Here is a 16,429-nt window from a genome sequence, read left to right on the forward strand (position 1 = left end):
TAATGACATTTTTTAATATTACTAGTTGGCTTATTAGGTAACATAGCAACGCTGCACTGAGTCATCTGTCAAAAGATTTGTTGTCTCTTTGTTTTCCTGTGCCAGAGACATGCAGCTCTCTGCTCCCCCCTCCCTCAAGAATGCTAAGAATTCACTCCGCCCCCCCCCCCTTTGGAATGTGAATCTGAGCCAATCAGCAGGAAGCTTCCTCATTGTCTTACTAACTGAGCATGTACATGGGTCTTGGTCTTGGTGCAGGAGCGAGGCATTATGGGAACTTTCTTTACAGAGCTCAGCATTTTTTTTTTTCCCTATGAGGCTTCTGATAATCTGAATGGGAGAAATACGGGGAGACTTAAGGGCACTATTGGGAGAACTGAAGGTATGTCTGCAGCTTGAGATTAACTCTTTATTAGCCTTTCCTTCTCCTTTAACCAAGACTCTGAATAAAGGAAGTAGGATTCAACTTCTAGTAACTTGGTACCTCTACCACCAAAGCAAAGGAAAGTCCGAGTAATGCTACATACAAAGAATAGGTCCTTCCAAGTACAACTCTCCTATATCAACCACATAAAGATGGAAGTTGTTTCTTAGGAGAGCCTGAGGTTGCCTGGATCTAGTCTATCATGTTCTGCTTACTGAGTTGAGTTGTAACCTGGATATATAGAGGGAAGGTTTGGAAACCTAAGGATTCTGGGAAGTTCTCCCCTATCATCACTTAACTTCACTGCTGTGCCAACAAGGTCAATAAAGTGTGGGGAGGCTTTAAGAGGTATGTGGAATGATAATTGGCTTATTAACCAGGATCTGGCCCTTTTGGTCAAAAGATGGACCTATACAGTACTATAGTATCTGATCATTCCAAAATGGCCCTGCTTGCTGTCGGCCAAATCAATTAAAGAGATACACATATGGCAACCTCACCAAACAATAATGATGCCCATCGGGAAAAGACCTTATCAATGTCCCATCACAGTATTTGTCTGATGGGATTTTCTAAAGCTGCCCATACACGGGCATCGCCAAGCGAGCGGATCTTCACCCATTATCCCCACCTATGGGTTGGGCGATATCGGGGAACCTGTAGGCGACCTGTAGGGCCAAACGATCGAATTCTAACGGCGGCAATGGGGAAGTCGGTTCGGGGACCGCATCAACGAGCCGATGCGGTCCCCGATACGACTGAATTTTCTAACCTGGCCGATCGATATCCGCCCAATTTCAGGCCAGATATCGGTCGGCCATGCCCCTCGTTTCTGCCCCTACACAGGCTGACAAGCTGCCGAATCGGCCTAAGGGACCCATATTGGCAGCTACAATCGACCCGTGTATGGGGACCTTAAGTTGCCATAAAGATATCTGCCCAATTATGGCCAGATATCCAGCCAATAAGCTGCCAACATGGTCTGGAGTCGGCCCTTGTATAGCCACTTTAACATTCGATGGGGCTCATTTATCAACACTGGGCAAATTTGCCCATGGGCAGTAACCCATAGCAACCAATCAGCGATTGTCTTTTTTTCAGCCCGCTGCAGGTAGAACAATGAAAGCAACAATTTGATTGGTTGCTATGGGTTACTGCCCACGGGCAAATTTGCCCAGTGTTGATAAATGAGCCCCAATGTATCTAGATTAGGGATGCACCGAATCCAGGATTCGGATCGATATTCGGCCAGGATTCGGCCTTTTTTGGCAGGGTTCGGTTTCGGCCGAATCCATGGTCCTGGCTGAACCAAATCCGAGTCCTAATTAGTGTAAATTAACATATGCTAATTAGCATCCGGAACAGTTAAATGTTAGGGGGGAACAATTTTCACTGCGTGCTCTGTGCGTGGCAATTTTTGACCATTCCTGATCCTAATTTGCATATGCTAATTAGGATTCGGTACGGTATTTGCCCGCATCCGTCATGGGGGGAGTTCGGCCAAACCCAAAAAAGTGGGTTTGTCACATGCCTAATCTAGATACACATAATGTACACGTTGGATAACAGGAAATGGGTAATGCCTAAACTAGGTACTTCCTGTCTAGAATGTGGAGAGGGAAAAAATCCCCCTAACTCACATAATACTATGAAAAAGTATTTCTTCTAATATAAACTATTTCATGCATATAAAAAAAAGAGCCAGTTTAGAGGTTATTTTGACACAGACAGACATTTGGAAGAAGGAAATTCACTTTAATGTTCTCCCTATTATATATAATAGATCTAGTCATTAGAATCGGGGAGAGTCCAACATATTTGCATATTTTTACATTTCTGCTTAATTCTTATGGTGGAGATACAGCAAATCCATCATTTTGGCATGAAATCAAATTCGGAATTCTTCCGCCAATGATTAGGCTGAATACTGATCCCAATCCAAACTAATTTGCATATGCACATTAAAAAAAAAAAAACATTTGCATACATTTTGAAATGCACACACCTTTTTTACATGACTTTTTCTAACCTAATTTTTTTGGGCATGTTGAATGCATGATGCCAAAACGGGTCTCAGGCATATTATATATATATATATATATATACACACACCTATATACATATTAGCTGGCTATCTAATCTTACCTTTGTCTACTCTTGTGATCAAGAGGTCCAAATTTTCTAGCACGTGCATTTGTTTGATCTGAAATGTTTTGTCGAATACTGTTACCAACGGCTGCCCATCTGGGGAGAGAAAATGGGGAGTCAGACATGGCACTTATATCATTGGATATAAACCGCGCATGCTTAATTACTCTGGAAATTGTAGACAATACAGTATAATTGTATAGCCCGGTGCTGTCCAAAAGGCGGCCCGTGGCCCCCCATCTGTTTGGCTGCTGTGACTCCTTACCTTTGTGTAAGCTTTAAATTGTATCAGTACTGAAATAAACTGCCCCCCTGCATTGTTCACACCTCAGATTCAGGCTGTAAGACTTATGGCTCTGATAGGTTTCCCTTTCTCCTTCACTACTCTACCTGCCCTGCTCTATGCTGCCTGTGTGTGCCATACTCTGCCTGCCCTATGCTGCCTGTGTGTGCCATACTCTGCCTGCCCTACCCTGCCTGTGTGTGCCATACTCTGCCTGCCCTATGCTGCCTGTGTGTGCCATACTCTGCTTGCCCTATGCTGCCTGTGTGTGCCATACTCTGTCTGCCCTATGCTGCCTGTGTGTGCAATACTCTGCCTGCCCTATGCTGCCTGTGTGTGCAATACTCTGCCTGCCCTATGCTGCCTGTGTGTGCCATACTCTGCTTGCCCTATGCTGCTTGTGTGTGCCATTCTCTGCCTGCCCTATGCTGCCTGTGTGTGCCATACTCTGCCTGCCCTATGCTGCCTGTGTGTGCCATACTCTGCCTGCCCTATGCTGCCTGTGTGTGCCATACTCTGCTTGCCCTATACTGCCTGTGTGTGCCATACTCTGCCTGCCCTACCCTGCCTGTGTGTGCCATACTCTGCCTGCCCTACGCTGCCTGTGTGTGCCATACTTTGTATATTTGCATTTATACATTTGGGTAGAAGGTGCCATAGTGTTTCCCTTAGACAGTACAGTATGGGGGTACAGCTTATTGTGTGCCCAGAACATTCCTTCTCTGTATATTTGTATTTATACATATGGGTAGGGGGTGCCATATTGTTTCCCTTAGACAGTACAGTATGGGGGTACAGCTTATTGTGTGCCCAGAACATTCCTTCTCTGTATATTTGTATTTATACATATGGGTAGGAGGTGCCATAGTGTTTCCCTTAGACAGTACAGTATGGGGGTACAGCTTATTGTGTGCCCAGAACATTCCCTCTCTGTATATTTGTATTTATACATATGGGTAGGAGGTGCCATAGTGTTTCCCTGGGGGTATAGATTATTGTGGGGAATATTCTGTTCCCAGAAAGCAGGAGCATTAACACTCTTTAGGCCTCACTCACAATGAGACACATGGAAGGCTTCAGGGCTCAGGGGTTTCACATTCGTATCCTTCCCCGGCAGCAGCTAAAAATAGCCCCTTAATTGCTCCTGCGCCCGTAAAACATTAATAAAAGAAGGGAAATAAATGAATCAATAAGAAGCCCCGGAGAATGGGAGGGATTTTAATGAGATGGAGGCTGATATTGCTTAGCCGCTCTCACATCTCTCCGGCTTAATGTAACCACTTCAATTGTTCCCAGGGGAGGATCTAGTGGGCTCGCCGCAGGAATGCAGAAATATATAGATTTAGCGTTTCCCTTTGCGAGGTGACTTATAACCCGCGTGACAGAATCCACATGCCTTCCATGTTAAATATATTTTCAGAGGGAAATGAGAGTCATTTATCATAGCGAGCGTATAAGAATGTTATTATGGGAAGCAATATGGCAGCTCCCACCCATATGTATAAATACAAATATACAGAGAAGGAATGTTCTGGGCACACAAAAAGCTGTACCCCCATACTGTACTGTCTAAGGGAAACACTATGGCACCTCCCTCCCATATGTATAAATACAAGTATACAGAGAAGGAATGTTCTGGGCACACAATAAGCTGTACCCCCATACTGTACTGTCTAAGGGAAACACTATGGCACCCCCTACCCATATGTATAAATACAAATATACAGAGAAGGAATGTTCTGGGCACACAATAAGCTGTACCCCCATACTGTACTGTCTAAGGGAAACACTATGGCACCTCCCTCCCATATGTATAAATACAAATATACAGAGAAGGAATGTTCTGGGCACACAATAAGCTGTACCCCCATACTGTACTGTCTAAGGGAAACACTATGGCACCTCCCCCCATATGTATAAATACAAATATACAGAGAAGGAATGTTCTGGGCACACAATAAGCTGTACCCCCATACTGTACTGTCTAAGGGAAACACTATGGCACCCCCTCCCATATGTATAAATACAAATATACAGAGAAGGAATGTTCTGGGCACACAATAATACAAATACAATGTTTCCCCTTTGATCTTTTTTTTCCGTAGTTGAACTCACCGTCTATTAACAACACCCCGGCGTCCGTGGAAACTAGGAGAGACTGCCCCCAAGAGTCGCCCCCCAGCGCCTCATGAGTAAAGCTGTTGCAGAAGCACTGGGATTCCCAAGGCTGCAAGGAAATAAAAAAAGGGGTTCATTAGCCCCCCACACATCTAAGTAAGAGAAATAAACCCAATAGGGCTGTTCTGCCCCCAATAAGGGGTAATTATATCTTAGTTGGGATCAAGTACAGGTACTGTTTTATTATTACAGAGAAAAGGGAATCATTTAACCATTAAATAAACCCAATAGGGCTGTTCTGCCCCAATAAGGGGTAATTATATCTTAGTTGGGATCAAGTACAGGTACTGTTTTATTATTACAGAGAAAAGGGAATCATTTAACCATTAAATAAACCCAATAGGGCTGTTCTGCCCCCAATAAGGGGTAATTATATCTTAGTTGGGATCAAGTACAGGTACTGTTTTATTATTACAGAGAAAAGGGAATCATTTAACCATTAAATAAACCCAATAGGGCTGTTCTGCCCCCAATAAGGGGTAATTATATCTTAGTTGGGATCAAGTACAGGTACTGTTTTATTATTACAGAGAAAAGGAAATCATTTATAAAAATTAGAATTATTTGCTTATAATGGAGTCTATGGGAGATGACCTTTTCATAATTAAGAACTTTTTGGATAATGGGTTTCCGGATAAGGGATCCCATATCTGTAGTTCTAAAGAGGCAAGATTGTGACATCATCACTTTATAACAGTGCAGTTCAACCTATGGGCCACTAGGGGGCAAAAGAGGACATAGCGGATAGTAATATGCTGGTTGAGAAAAACTTGACCCGTAACCGATTGCTCCCAATCCGAATCCTAAAAACTCAACCCTATCAACTCGTGCTTTACCCGCCCCGCCGATGATGTCACAAAAGAGGCGGGCACTCCTATAAATCCAGAAGCTGCAAGCTGGTAAGGGCGGGGAGAGCAGGGGAAAGAGCTCAACCTGAACCTGCCTGTGACCTGTAAACCCACGGACCCCGCGGGTATTGGGCCGGCCCACACATCACTAATTAGTGGGTTATTTTATTTTGGAATATCCTAATTTATATTATTTTTTCTATCTTTTTTTAATTCCCCAGTGACGCACGGGTCAGGTATTACCTCTTTCCGGCACAGCCCTGTTGTCGCCAGACTGGTTGGGGCGTCCCCTCGGACGATGGTTTTCAGTTTGAGCGCCTGGTGAGAAAGAGAGTGGTATCTGTGAGCGCATTCTGTAAGGTGGCTGTTCATTGGCCGATACTCTTTGGTTTCCTATTGGTCGGCCAGTGGACCGATGGATGGATACTGTATGGCTAACCCCTGCCATATGGTTCTTAGGTAGATTACGTTTTCAAACATGTCCCACTGACCAACAGTATATAAAAGTGTCCGACATACGTGCAACGAAAATTGTGCAGTATCTTTAGGGGCAGTTTTATTGGACCAGCCTTAGCGCATAATCCCACCGATGCTAATCATGCTAAGGTATCCACCAATCAGAGTACAGCGAGCAGATTAGCCCCGTAACCATAGACTCACCTGCCCAATCCTGACAAACTCCGCCTGCCGGGCCTCTTCTTTCTTCCGGGCTGATTTGGGTGATTCTGGAAGCACGTCACTGAAGGACCTTCTGTTTAGCATGTTCTAAACCATCAGAACAATTTTTTTTTGGTAAGAGTTCAGCACAAATCACTGCTAATGCTTAATGTACAGTTGTAGCCTTTTATGGGGCTGTTCCTGCTGAATTGTGCTTAGTACAGAGGAATCCCTATGTGCCATAGTTTTATGGTATCTCTCTGTACAGGCTATGAGTAAACTTAGGGGGCTGTTCCTGCTGAATTGTGCTTAGTACAGGGGAATCCCTATGTGCCATAGTTTTATGGTATCTCTCTGTACAGGCTATGAGCAAACTTAGGGGGCTGTTCCTGCTGAATTGTGCTTAGTACAGGGGAATCCCTATGTGCCATAGTTTTATGGTATCTCTCTGTACAGGCTATGAGCAAACTTAGGGGGCTGTTTCTGCTGAATTGTGCTTAGTACAGGGGAATCCCTATGCTGCCATAGTTTTATGGTATCTCTCTGTACAGGCTATGAGCAAACTTAGGGGGCTGTTCCTGCTGAATTGTGCTTAGTACAGGGGAATCCCTATGCTGCTATAGTTTTATGGTATCTCTCTGTACAGGCTATGAGCAGACTTAGGGGGCTGTTCCTGCTGAATTGTGCTTAGTACAGGGGAATCCCTATGTGCCATAGTTTTATGGTATCTCTCTGTACAGGCTATGAGCAAACTTAGGGGACTGTTCCTGCTGAATTGTGCTTAGTACAGGGGAATCCCTATGTGCCATAGTTTTATGGTATCTCTCTGTACAGGCTATGAGCAAACTTAGGGGGCTGTTCCTGCTGAATTGTGCTTAGTACAGGGGAATCCCTATGCTGCTATAGTTTTATGGTATCTCTCTGTACAGGCTATGAGCAGACTTAGGGGGCTGTTCCTGCTGAATTGTGCTTAGTACAGGGGAATCCCTGTGCTGCTATAGTTTTATGGTATCTCTCTGTACAGGCTATGAGCAAACTTAGGGGGCTGTTCCTGCTGAATTGTGCTTAGTACAGGGGAATCCCTATGTGCCATAGTTTTATGGTATCTCTCTGTACAGGCTATGAGCAAACTTAGGGGGGCTGTTCCTGCTGCACCCATTATAAGTGAGTGAATTTCATATTTCCTATAAAATTCAGCAATATACCAGGAATGGCCTGTCTCATTACTAATTGCTATCCAGTCTCTGGAAAGAAACTGATTAATTTAAGATTATTCCTCCTATTTTTTTATTGGATCAGTATTTTATCCGTTGATTGATCCAGTTCTAGGAAAAGATGGGGGGGGGGGGGGCAGTAATTAACGTGAGGTTCTCGACTGAGCATCATTAATGCTGCGCCATCAGACAAAATGAATTATCTCTATTTCTGGAAAATAATCATTGTAACAGCAGCGAGTGCTTGGGCCGTGGGATGACAGAAGCGTTTCATCAGAGAGCGCTTATTAATGTCAGCCTCTCCCATTGATAGATGGGACCAGTGGGGACCTTTTGTTAACATGTAGAGAGTCACTCGACTGCTCTCGGAAAAACAGAGGGGACGGTTGGGAAGGGGATATATTTATACTGCTTGGGGGGATAGAAAGAAGAATCTTGTTTACCTTATTGGCACAGTATGGGGGTACAGCTTATTGTGCGCCCAGAACATTCCTTCTCTGTATATTTGTATTTATACATATGGGTAGGGGGTGCCATAGTGTTTCCCTTAGACAGTACAGTATGGGGGTACAGCTTATTGTGTGCCCAGAACATTCCTTCTCTGTATATTTGTATTTATACATATGGGAGGGAGGTGCCATAGTGTTTCCCTTAGACAGTACAGTATGGGGGTACAGCTTATTGTGTGCCCAGAACATTCCTTCTCTGTATATTTGTATTTATACATATGGGTAGGGGGTGCCATAGTGTTTCCCTTAGACAGCACAGTATGGGGGTACAGCTTATTGTGTGCCCAGAACATTCCTTCTCTGTATATCTGTATTTATACATATGGGAGGGAGGTGCCATAGTGTTTCCCTTAGACAGTACAGTATGGGGGTACAGCTTATTGTGTGCCCAGAACATTCCTTCTCTGTATATTTGTATTTATAAATATGGGTAGGGGGTGCCATAGTGTTTCCCTTAGACAGTACAGTATGGGGGTACAGCTTATTGTGTGCCCAGAACATTCCTTCTCTGTATATTTGTATTTATAAATATGGGTAGGGGGTGCCATAGTGTTTCCCTTAGACAGTACAGTATGGGGGTACAGCTTATTGTGTGCCCAGAACATTCCTCCTCTGTATATTTGTATTTATACATATGGGTAGGAGGTGCCATAGTGTTTCCCTTAGACAGTACAGTATGGGGGTACAGCTTATTGTGTGCCCAGAACATTCCTTCTCTGTATATCTGTATTTATACATATGGGAGGGAGGTGCCATAGTGTTTCCCTTAGACAGTACAGTATGGGGGTACAGCTTATTGTGTGCCCAGAACATTCCTTCTCTGTATATTTGTATTTATACAAATGGGTAGGGGGTGCCATAGTGTTTCCCTTAGACAGTACAGTATGGGGGTACAGCTTATTGTGTGCCCAGAACATTCCTTCTCTGTATATTTGTATTTATACATATGGGAGGGAGGTGCCATAGTGTTTCCCTTAGACAGTACAGTATGGGGGTACAGCTTATTGTGTGCCCAGAACATTCCTTCTCTGTATATTTGTATTTATACATATGGGTAGGAGGTGCCATAGTGTTTCCCTTAGACAGTACAGTATGGGGGTACAGCTTATTGTGTGCCCAGAACATTCCTTCTCTGTATATTTGTATTTATACATATGGGTAGGAGGTGCCATAGTGTTTCCCTTAGACAGTACAGTATGAGGGTACAGCTTATTGTGTGCCCAGAACATTCCTTCTCTGTATATTTGTATTTATACATATGGGTAGGGGGTGCCATAGTGTTTCCCTTAGACAGTACAGTATGGGGGTACAGCTTATTGTGTGCCCAGAACATTCCTTCTCTGTATATTTGTATTTATACATATGGGAGGGAGGTGCCATAGTGTTTCCCTTAGACAGTACAGTATGGGGGTACAGCTTATTGTGTGCCCAGAACATTCCTTCTCTGTATATTTGTATTTATACATATGGGTAGGGGGTGCCATAGTGTTTCCCTTAGACAGTACAGTATGGGGGTACAGCTTATTGTGTGCCCAGAACATTCCTTCTCTGTATATTTGTATTTATACATATGGGTAGGGGGTGCCATAGTGTTTCCCTTAGACAGTACAGTATGGGGGTACAGCTTATTGTGTGCCCAGAACATTCCTTCTCTGTATATTTGTATTTATACATATGGGAGGGAGGTGCCATAGTGTTTCCCTTAGACAGTACAGTATGGGGGTACAGCTTATTGTGTGCCCAGAACATTCCTTCTCTGTATATTTGTATTTATACATATGGGTAGGAGGTGCCATAGTGTTTCCCTTAGACAGTACAGTATGAGGGTACAGCTTATTATGTGCCCAGAACATTCCTTCTCTGTATATTTGTATTTATACATATGGGTAGGAGGTGCCATAGTGTTTCCCTTAGACAGTACAGTATGGGGGTACAGCTTATTGTGTGCCCAGAACATTCCTTCTCTGTATATTTGTATTTATACATATGGGAGGGAGGTGCCATAGTGTTTCCCTTAGACAGTACAGTATGAGGGTACAGCTTATTGTGTGCCCAGAACATTCCTTCTCTGTATATTTGTATTTATACATATGGGTAGGAGGTGCCATAGTGTTTCCCTTAGACAGTACAGTATGAGGGTACAGCTTATTGTGTGCCCAGAACATTCCTTCTCTGTATATTTGTATTTATACATATGGGAGGGAGGTGCCATAAGACAACCCTTCTGTCTGTCTAGGAGTGCAAGCTATTGTCTCCCCGCCCGCTCCCAGATAGCGTCTCAGTACAGAGTTAGCATAAGGATGAGTTTGCCTGGAATGTGAGCGTTGGCAGTCTGACAGCCCCCCAGCAGATGTTCTATGTAAGGAGCCGATTTGACAGATTTCAGCGTTGGCTACGCCGAGGCAAAATATTGTGCAAACAGTTGAAGGCGAAACACAATAAATCAGGATTACCTTATGTAAATCTGGCATGAGGTCCTGGTACAGCGATCGTATCAACATATCCAGAGTGCGCTGTCTCTTTTGGGCGAACGTTGGCGTTTCCAGAGTCGCTTTCTCGCCGTTAATTACTGCGACGGAAGCAGAAGGTGAATATAAAGGATTCTGAGAGCAGCAGATCTAATCTATTGCTATGCTTTCCTTTGTATTAGACCAGGGGTGGGCAAACTACGGCCCGTGGGCCACATCCGGCCCGTTTGCCTTTTTAATCCGGCCAGCCGACTCCTGATTGGTTGTGCCCCGTGCGTGCGACGTCAGAACGCACGGGGCGCAACCAATCAGCAAGAGGAGGCAGGAGGTCGCTGGAGGATGGAGCCAAAGGAAACGGTAGGTCGCTGGGGGGGGGGAGCTGGTGGGAGGATGTTGGGAAGGACGCTGGGGGGAGCTGCAGGATGCTGGGTGGGATGCTGAGGGGGGAGCTGAAGGACGCTGGGGGGAGCTGCAGGATGCTGGGTGGGATGCTGAGGGGGGAGCTGCAGGATCCTGGGTGGGATGCTGAGGGGGGAGCTGAAGGACACTGGGGGGAGCTGCAGGATGCTGGGTGGGATGCTGAGGGGGGAGCTGCAGGATGCTGGGTGGGATGCTGAGGGGGGAGCTGAAGGACGCTGGGGGGACCTGCAGGATGCTGGGTGGGATGCTGAGGGGGGAGCTGAAGGACGCTGGGGGGAGCTGCAGGATGCTGGGTAGGATGCTGGGTGGGATGCTGAGGGGGGAGCTGAAGGATGCTGGGGTGGGGAGCTGCAGGATGCCGGGTGGGAGCTGAGAGGCCCCGTGATTTCTAATGGCGGTCCTGGGCGTAATGCTGGTCCGGCCCGGCCCGGCCCGGGCCGTCTGTAAGTCAATGTGGCCCCTGAGCCAAAAAGTTTGCCCACCCCTGTATTAGACAATAAAAGCACATAAAACCCCCCCCAAAAAACTCACATTTTACGAGCAGAAAATCCCTGAATTCCTGGTGATCGGTAAAGACGGGCGGCGATGGGAGTGGAGGTCCGAACAGCGGAACGCTTTCTTCTGAAAATATTTTTAGCCTGGTCGGCAAACATGAATTAAATACACAATGCTACGTTGTACGTGACCCCCCCCAAGTCCTAGTCTCCTATTCCCCCCACCCAAAGTCCATGCTTCATAACACCAATAAGGGATGAGAATTCAATATTAAAATGGCCGTAGTACCCAGGAGTACCTGGTGGTGGCACCTTTGAAGCTTTCCATCCCTCTACCCCCAATCTATGCACACAAAACTTCCACCAGATCATCCATACGATGCTAAAGAGTTAACCAAAAATGTGCACTATCTCCATCCACTATGAAGGTTCCACCCACCTAATGCTCTCCCTGATAGGTCATAAAGGTGCAAAAGAACCACCTACCTGTAGCTGTCGTTTTGCTTGTTATATCTCACTAAGGCAAAAATATCTGCAGTCGGCATTAAGGAACTGGTTACGGTAACATTTGGACCAATTGCATTAGCTGGATTACTCCTATAAGACACAAGCTTGGGCAGAAAAGCTGTTTCTGTATTCTAGATTCAGAAGGGACAAGGGATAGGCTAATGGTATACGTTAATTTTTCCTTCTGGTGGTTAAGGTGGCTATTTACTGGCAGGTATCAATCGATCATCCCGTGGGCTGAACAGATGGATCCTGTACATAGTATGGCAACCTTCCTGTTGAGCTATTCATTTGAGCCAACAGCCCAAACAATTGGAACTGCAGGAAGTGAAGAAGAGTTGAGCACCAAGAGTTGAGCACCAAGAGCTGAGCACCAAGAGCTGAGCACCAAGAGCTGAGCACCAAGAGCTGAGCACCCAGAGCTGAGCACCAAGAGCTGAGCACCAAGAGCTGAGCACCCAGAGCTGAGCACCCAGAGCTGAGCACCCAGAGCTGAGCACCCAGAGCTGATCACCCAGAGCTGATCACCCAGAGCTGATCACCCAGAGCTGATCACCCAGAGCTGATCACCAAGAGCTGATCACCAAGAGCTGATCACCAAGAGCTGATCACCAAGAGCTGATCACCAAGAGCTGATCACCAAGAGCTGATCACCAAGAGCTGATCACCAAGAGCTGATCACCAAGAGCTGAGCACCAAGAGCTGAGCACCAAGAGCTGAGCACCAAGAGCTGAGCACCAAGAGCTGAGCACCAAGAGATGAGCACCAAGCAACGGCCAACATGGTGCATCAGCAGATGCCTCATCAACAAATCAGCTGATGCCCATGGTGCAGGGTCTAGGTTCAACATACATGTACTGGAAATCATACAAGGCCTTGTCAGTACGAGGGTTAAGACCTTTGTGACTTGCTTGTAACCCTGGACGGACAAATGGATTGGGTGGACAAATGGACGGATGGATTCTGCAGGGCACAATATATTTTCATGGATTCTAAAGTCTCCCTTACCCCCCTCCAAGGTTTGCCAGGCATTCCTGGTTGAAAAGGATACGAGTGAAGTGGGAACGAATCATGGAAGGCTTGAAGGCTGATGAGGCTTCATCCCCCTCCTGGAACACTATGGTCACGATGTCATTCCCTATGTGACGTTTTCGTTCTACCTGAAGAAAACACAAGACACTGCTTTGGTTGCACCAACCAGTAACGTTGCTAGGCCACTACCCAAGTCATCACCCTTTCTTAAACCAACATGTGACGGTAGAAGATCTTTACAACCAAAAAGCCACTCATACAAGAGCACTTTGGGGGTTGTCCAACTGGACTGGTGGAATTATTTAGCCATGAATACATCCCAGGGAGTCCTGGAGGAACCCCCTTTTGTTTTACGAGAACATTTGGTAGGACCCATATGCATTTAGCTAACGATGGCATGTCAACAGAAGAAAGGCTTATTAGGTCTTCAGGCCTTAAAGCCGCCAGTCTGCTGCCAACGGAGACACAAAGCAGCCGCACTCAGTATATTACATTATTACATTTTATGAAGGACGGCAGCTAGACACAAGCATCAGCTCTAATCAGTCTGGGCCCAGCTCATCACATCCCATTCAGAAAAAAATCCCATTGGTCATTACAGGCTCACGGGGGTATCAGACCAGACTTCAGTTCAGCCCGCCGCTGAAGGTAAATGCACAGAAGGAAGCAGGCCAGATGAAACTATAATTTCATTTAGACGGCTAATGTCCTCCTAAACCAGGGAGAAAAATGAGAGTCTCCACTAATACGCTTTTTGTCTTTTCTGCTGGACTGACCTTTATGTCTTCCCAAGCAAAACCATAGGGGTTGAGGCTGAAACCCCTACGCATGAAGACTACATGGCTTGCTGAGGATTCTGGGTACTGACCTTCAACTGCAGTTCAACTACCCTTGTCTTGGCTGTTCTTGGGGAAGGGCAAGCTCCTCTTGGTTATCTTTCATCCTTCCGACAAGCAATCTATACGGGCCTTGTCTTACCTCCGCCGAGCACTCTGCTAAATGTTCCTATCTGCCCGGCACATGTTTAACATGCCTCAATAAATACATGAATTGGATTTCAGTCATTCCGCCGGGCGGCTGCTCTTTTAATGCATGACATGTAGGCTTTGATCAACCGTGCTTTGTGTTACCAAACCTGATCTCCCCCCCCCCCCCTCCACTTCCACCGCTCGTCTCGTGATATTTTTGTTGATGCAGGTGGAACGTTATGAAACAGCCGTGCATGGAATATTGATGGGATCTACCATATGCAATCAGTATTTTCTCCTGTGCACAACAGAGAGGCCTAAGGAAACATTAATAGTGTTCTGGATCCATACTTAAGGTCCCCATACATGGGCCAACTATAGCTGCCGATTCGGCAGCTTATCGGCCCGTGTAGGGGTTGAAACGACGGCCATACCCGACCGATATCTGGCCTGAAATTGGCCAGATATCAATCGGGCAGGTTAAAAGATTCAGTCGGATCGGGGACCGCATCGGCTCGTTGATGCGGCTCCGAACTGACTCCCCCATTGCCGCCATTATAATTCAGCAGCTTATTGGCCCGTGTAGGGGCAGAAACCACGACCATACCCGACCGATATCTGGCCTGAAATTGGCCAGATATCGATCAGGCAGGTTAAAAGATTCAGTCAGATCGGGGACCGCATCGGCTCGTTGATGCAGCCCCAAACTGACTGCCCCATTGGCGCCATTATAATTCGATCGTTTGGCCCCAGGGCCAAACTATCAAATTGGCCTACATGTTCCCCAATATCGCCCACCCGTAGGTGGGGATATCGGGTGAAGATCTGCTCGCTTGGCTCCTCGCCAAGTGAGCGAATCTTCACGTGTATGGGCACCTTAAGTCTTCTAATCTTAGGTATGCATGCCCAGATTTGGTTGGGCAGTTTGACTGCTTAAGACCATAATACCCAACCATCTAACCATGTACGCCAGGGTGGGAGGTTTCAACTGATCATCCTGCAGTCATGACATATCACAGATGATTGGACATCTACTGATGCACCATGGTGGCCACAGCTTATCCTGCTGCCTGCATTTTGGCTGTCGGTTGGACAAACGGTGGCCATACATGAAAAACACTCATATGATTAGATAGAGTAGTGCATGGGCCGACCATCATTATAGAACAGGGAACCCCAACCTTTTCTGCTTGTGTCCGCAGTCACACAAGCCAGAGAAAAGGTCTTTGGGGGTGCCAAATAAGGACTGTGATTGGCTGTCTAGTAGCCCCATGTGTGGACTGCTAGCCTTCAGGATGCTGTGCTTGGAGTAAAATTGTTCCTCTGTGCTTCCAAAACTTGCCAAAAAATGGGCGCCTACTTTGAGGCCACTGGGAGCAACATCAAAAGGGGTGGTGAGCACCATGTTACCCCCTGAGCCACTGGTTGGGAATTGCTGTTATAGAACATTGGTGTAGCAGATGATTTGGGTTCCATTGACGCAATAACCCCTTTGAAAATGATACTTCCCCCCCATTCTCATGTTCTTTAAGATTCTGGGCCTTAATGCCGGTAGGAATGCAGGACTTGGCTAGACTTTGGCTAAAAATTCATGATGGATTAGTAGAATACAAAAAATCTGGATTGGGTGCTCCTTGACTTGCCCTTCTCCCTGAAGATCTGTTGGTACAGAATTATCAACATTCCCAGTTTTGGACACAGTCCCCTAATCCAACCATGCCCATTCCTTAATCTGCCCATTACCCTACCCAACTACCTTCCCAGGAAAAACTAGTGGCTAGCGTGCCATTTTTCTCTATATGGGTTCCCAGTGGCTTCAAGACCTCTGATGGAATCCTAAAACAGACATTGTGGGGTGCTTGAAAATTATTATACAGGTATGGGATCTATTATCCGGAAACCTGTTATCCAGAAAGTTCCAAATTACGGAATGGCTGTCTCTCATAGACTCCATTATAAGCAAATAATTCTAATATTTCTAATAATTTAATGGTTAAATGATTCCCTTTTCTCTGTAATAATAAAACAGTACCTGTACTTGATCCCAACTAAGATATAATTACCCCTTATTGGGGGCAGAACAGCCCTATTGGGTTTATTTCATGGTTAAATGATTCCCTTTTCTCTGTAATAATAAAACAGTACCTGTACTTGATCCCAACTAAGATATAATTACCCCTTATTGGGGGCAGAACAGCCCTATTGGGTTTATTTCATGGTTAAATGATTCCCTTTTCTCTGTAATAATAAAACAGTACCTGTACTTGATCCCAACTAAG

General features: G+C 45.7%; 1 protein-coding gene across 4 annotated transcripts in view; it reads right to left on the reverse strand.

Annotated features, from left to right (window-relative positions):
* Nucleotides 1-16,429, reverse strand: part of garnl3 (GTPase activating Rap/RanGAP domain-like 3) — a 139,285-nt gene that overhangs the window by 12,146 nt on the left and 110,710 nt on the right. For all 4 annotated transcript variants that reach the window (XM_031891238.1, XM_031891237.1, XM_031891236.1 and 1 more), the window contains 8 exons: nt 13,202-13,310; nt 12,130-12,175; nt 11,681-11,787; nt 10,715-10,830; nt 6,542-6,646; nt 6,125-6,199; nt 4,971-5,082; nt 2,570-2,668 (listed from right to left, as the gene is read on the reverse strand). In XM_031891238.1, the coding sequence (XP_031747098.1) occupies nt 2,570-2,668; nt 4,971-5,082; nt 6,125-6,199; nt 6,542-6,646; nt 10,715-10,830; nt 11,681-11,787; nt 12,130-12,175; nt 13,202-13,310 (769 nt within the window). The remainder of the gene's footprint in view (nt 1-2,569; nt 2,669-4,970; nt 5,083-6,124; nt 6,200-6,541; nt 6,647-10,714; nt 10,831-11,680; nt 11,788-12,129; nt 12,176-13,201; nt 13,311-16,429) is intronic.

The sequence above is a fragment of the Xenopus tropicalis genome, chromosome 8, assembly GCF_000004195.4.
Source record: "Xenopus tropicalis strain Nigerian chromosome 8, UCB_Xtro_10.0, whole genome shotgun sequence".
Classification (NCBI taxonomy): Eukaryota; Metazoa; Chordata; class Amphibia; order Anura; family Pipidae; genus Xenopus; species Xenopus tropicalis.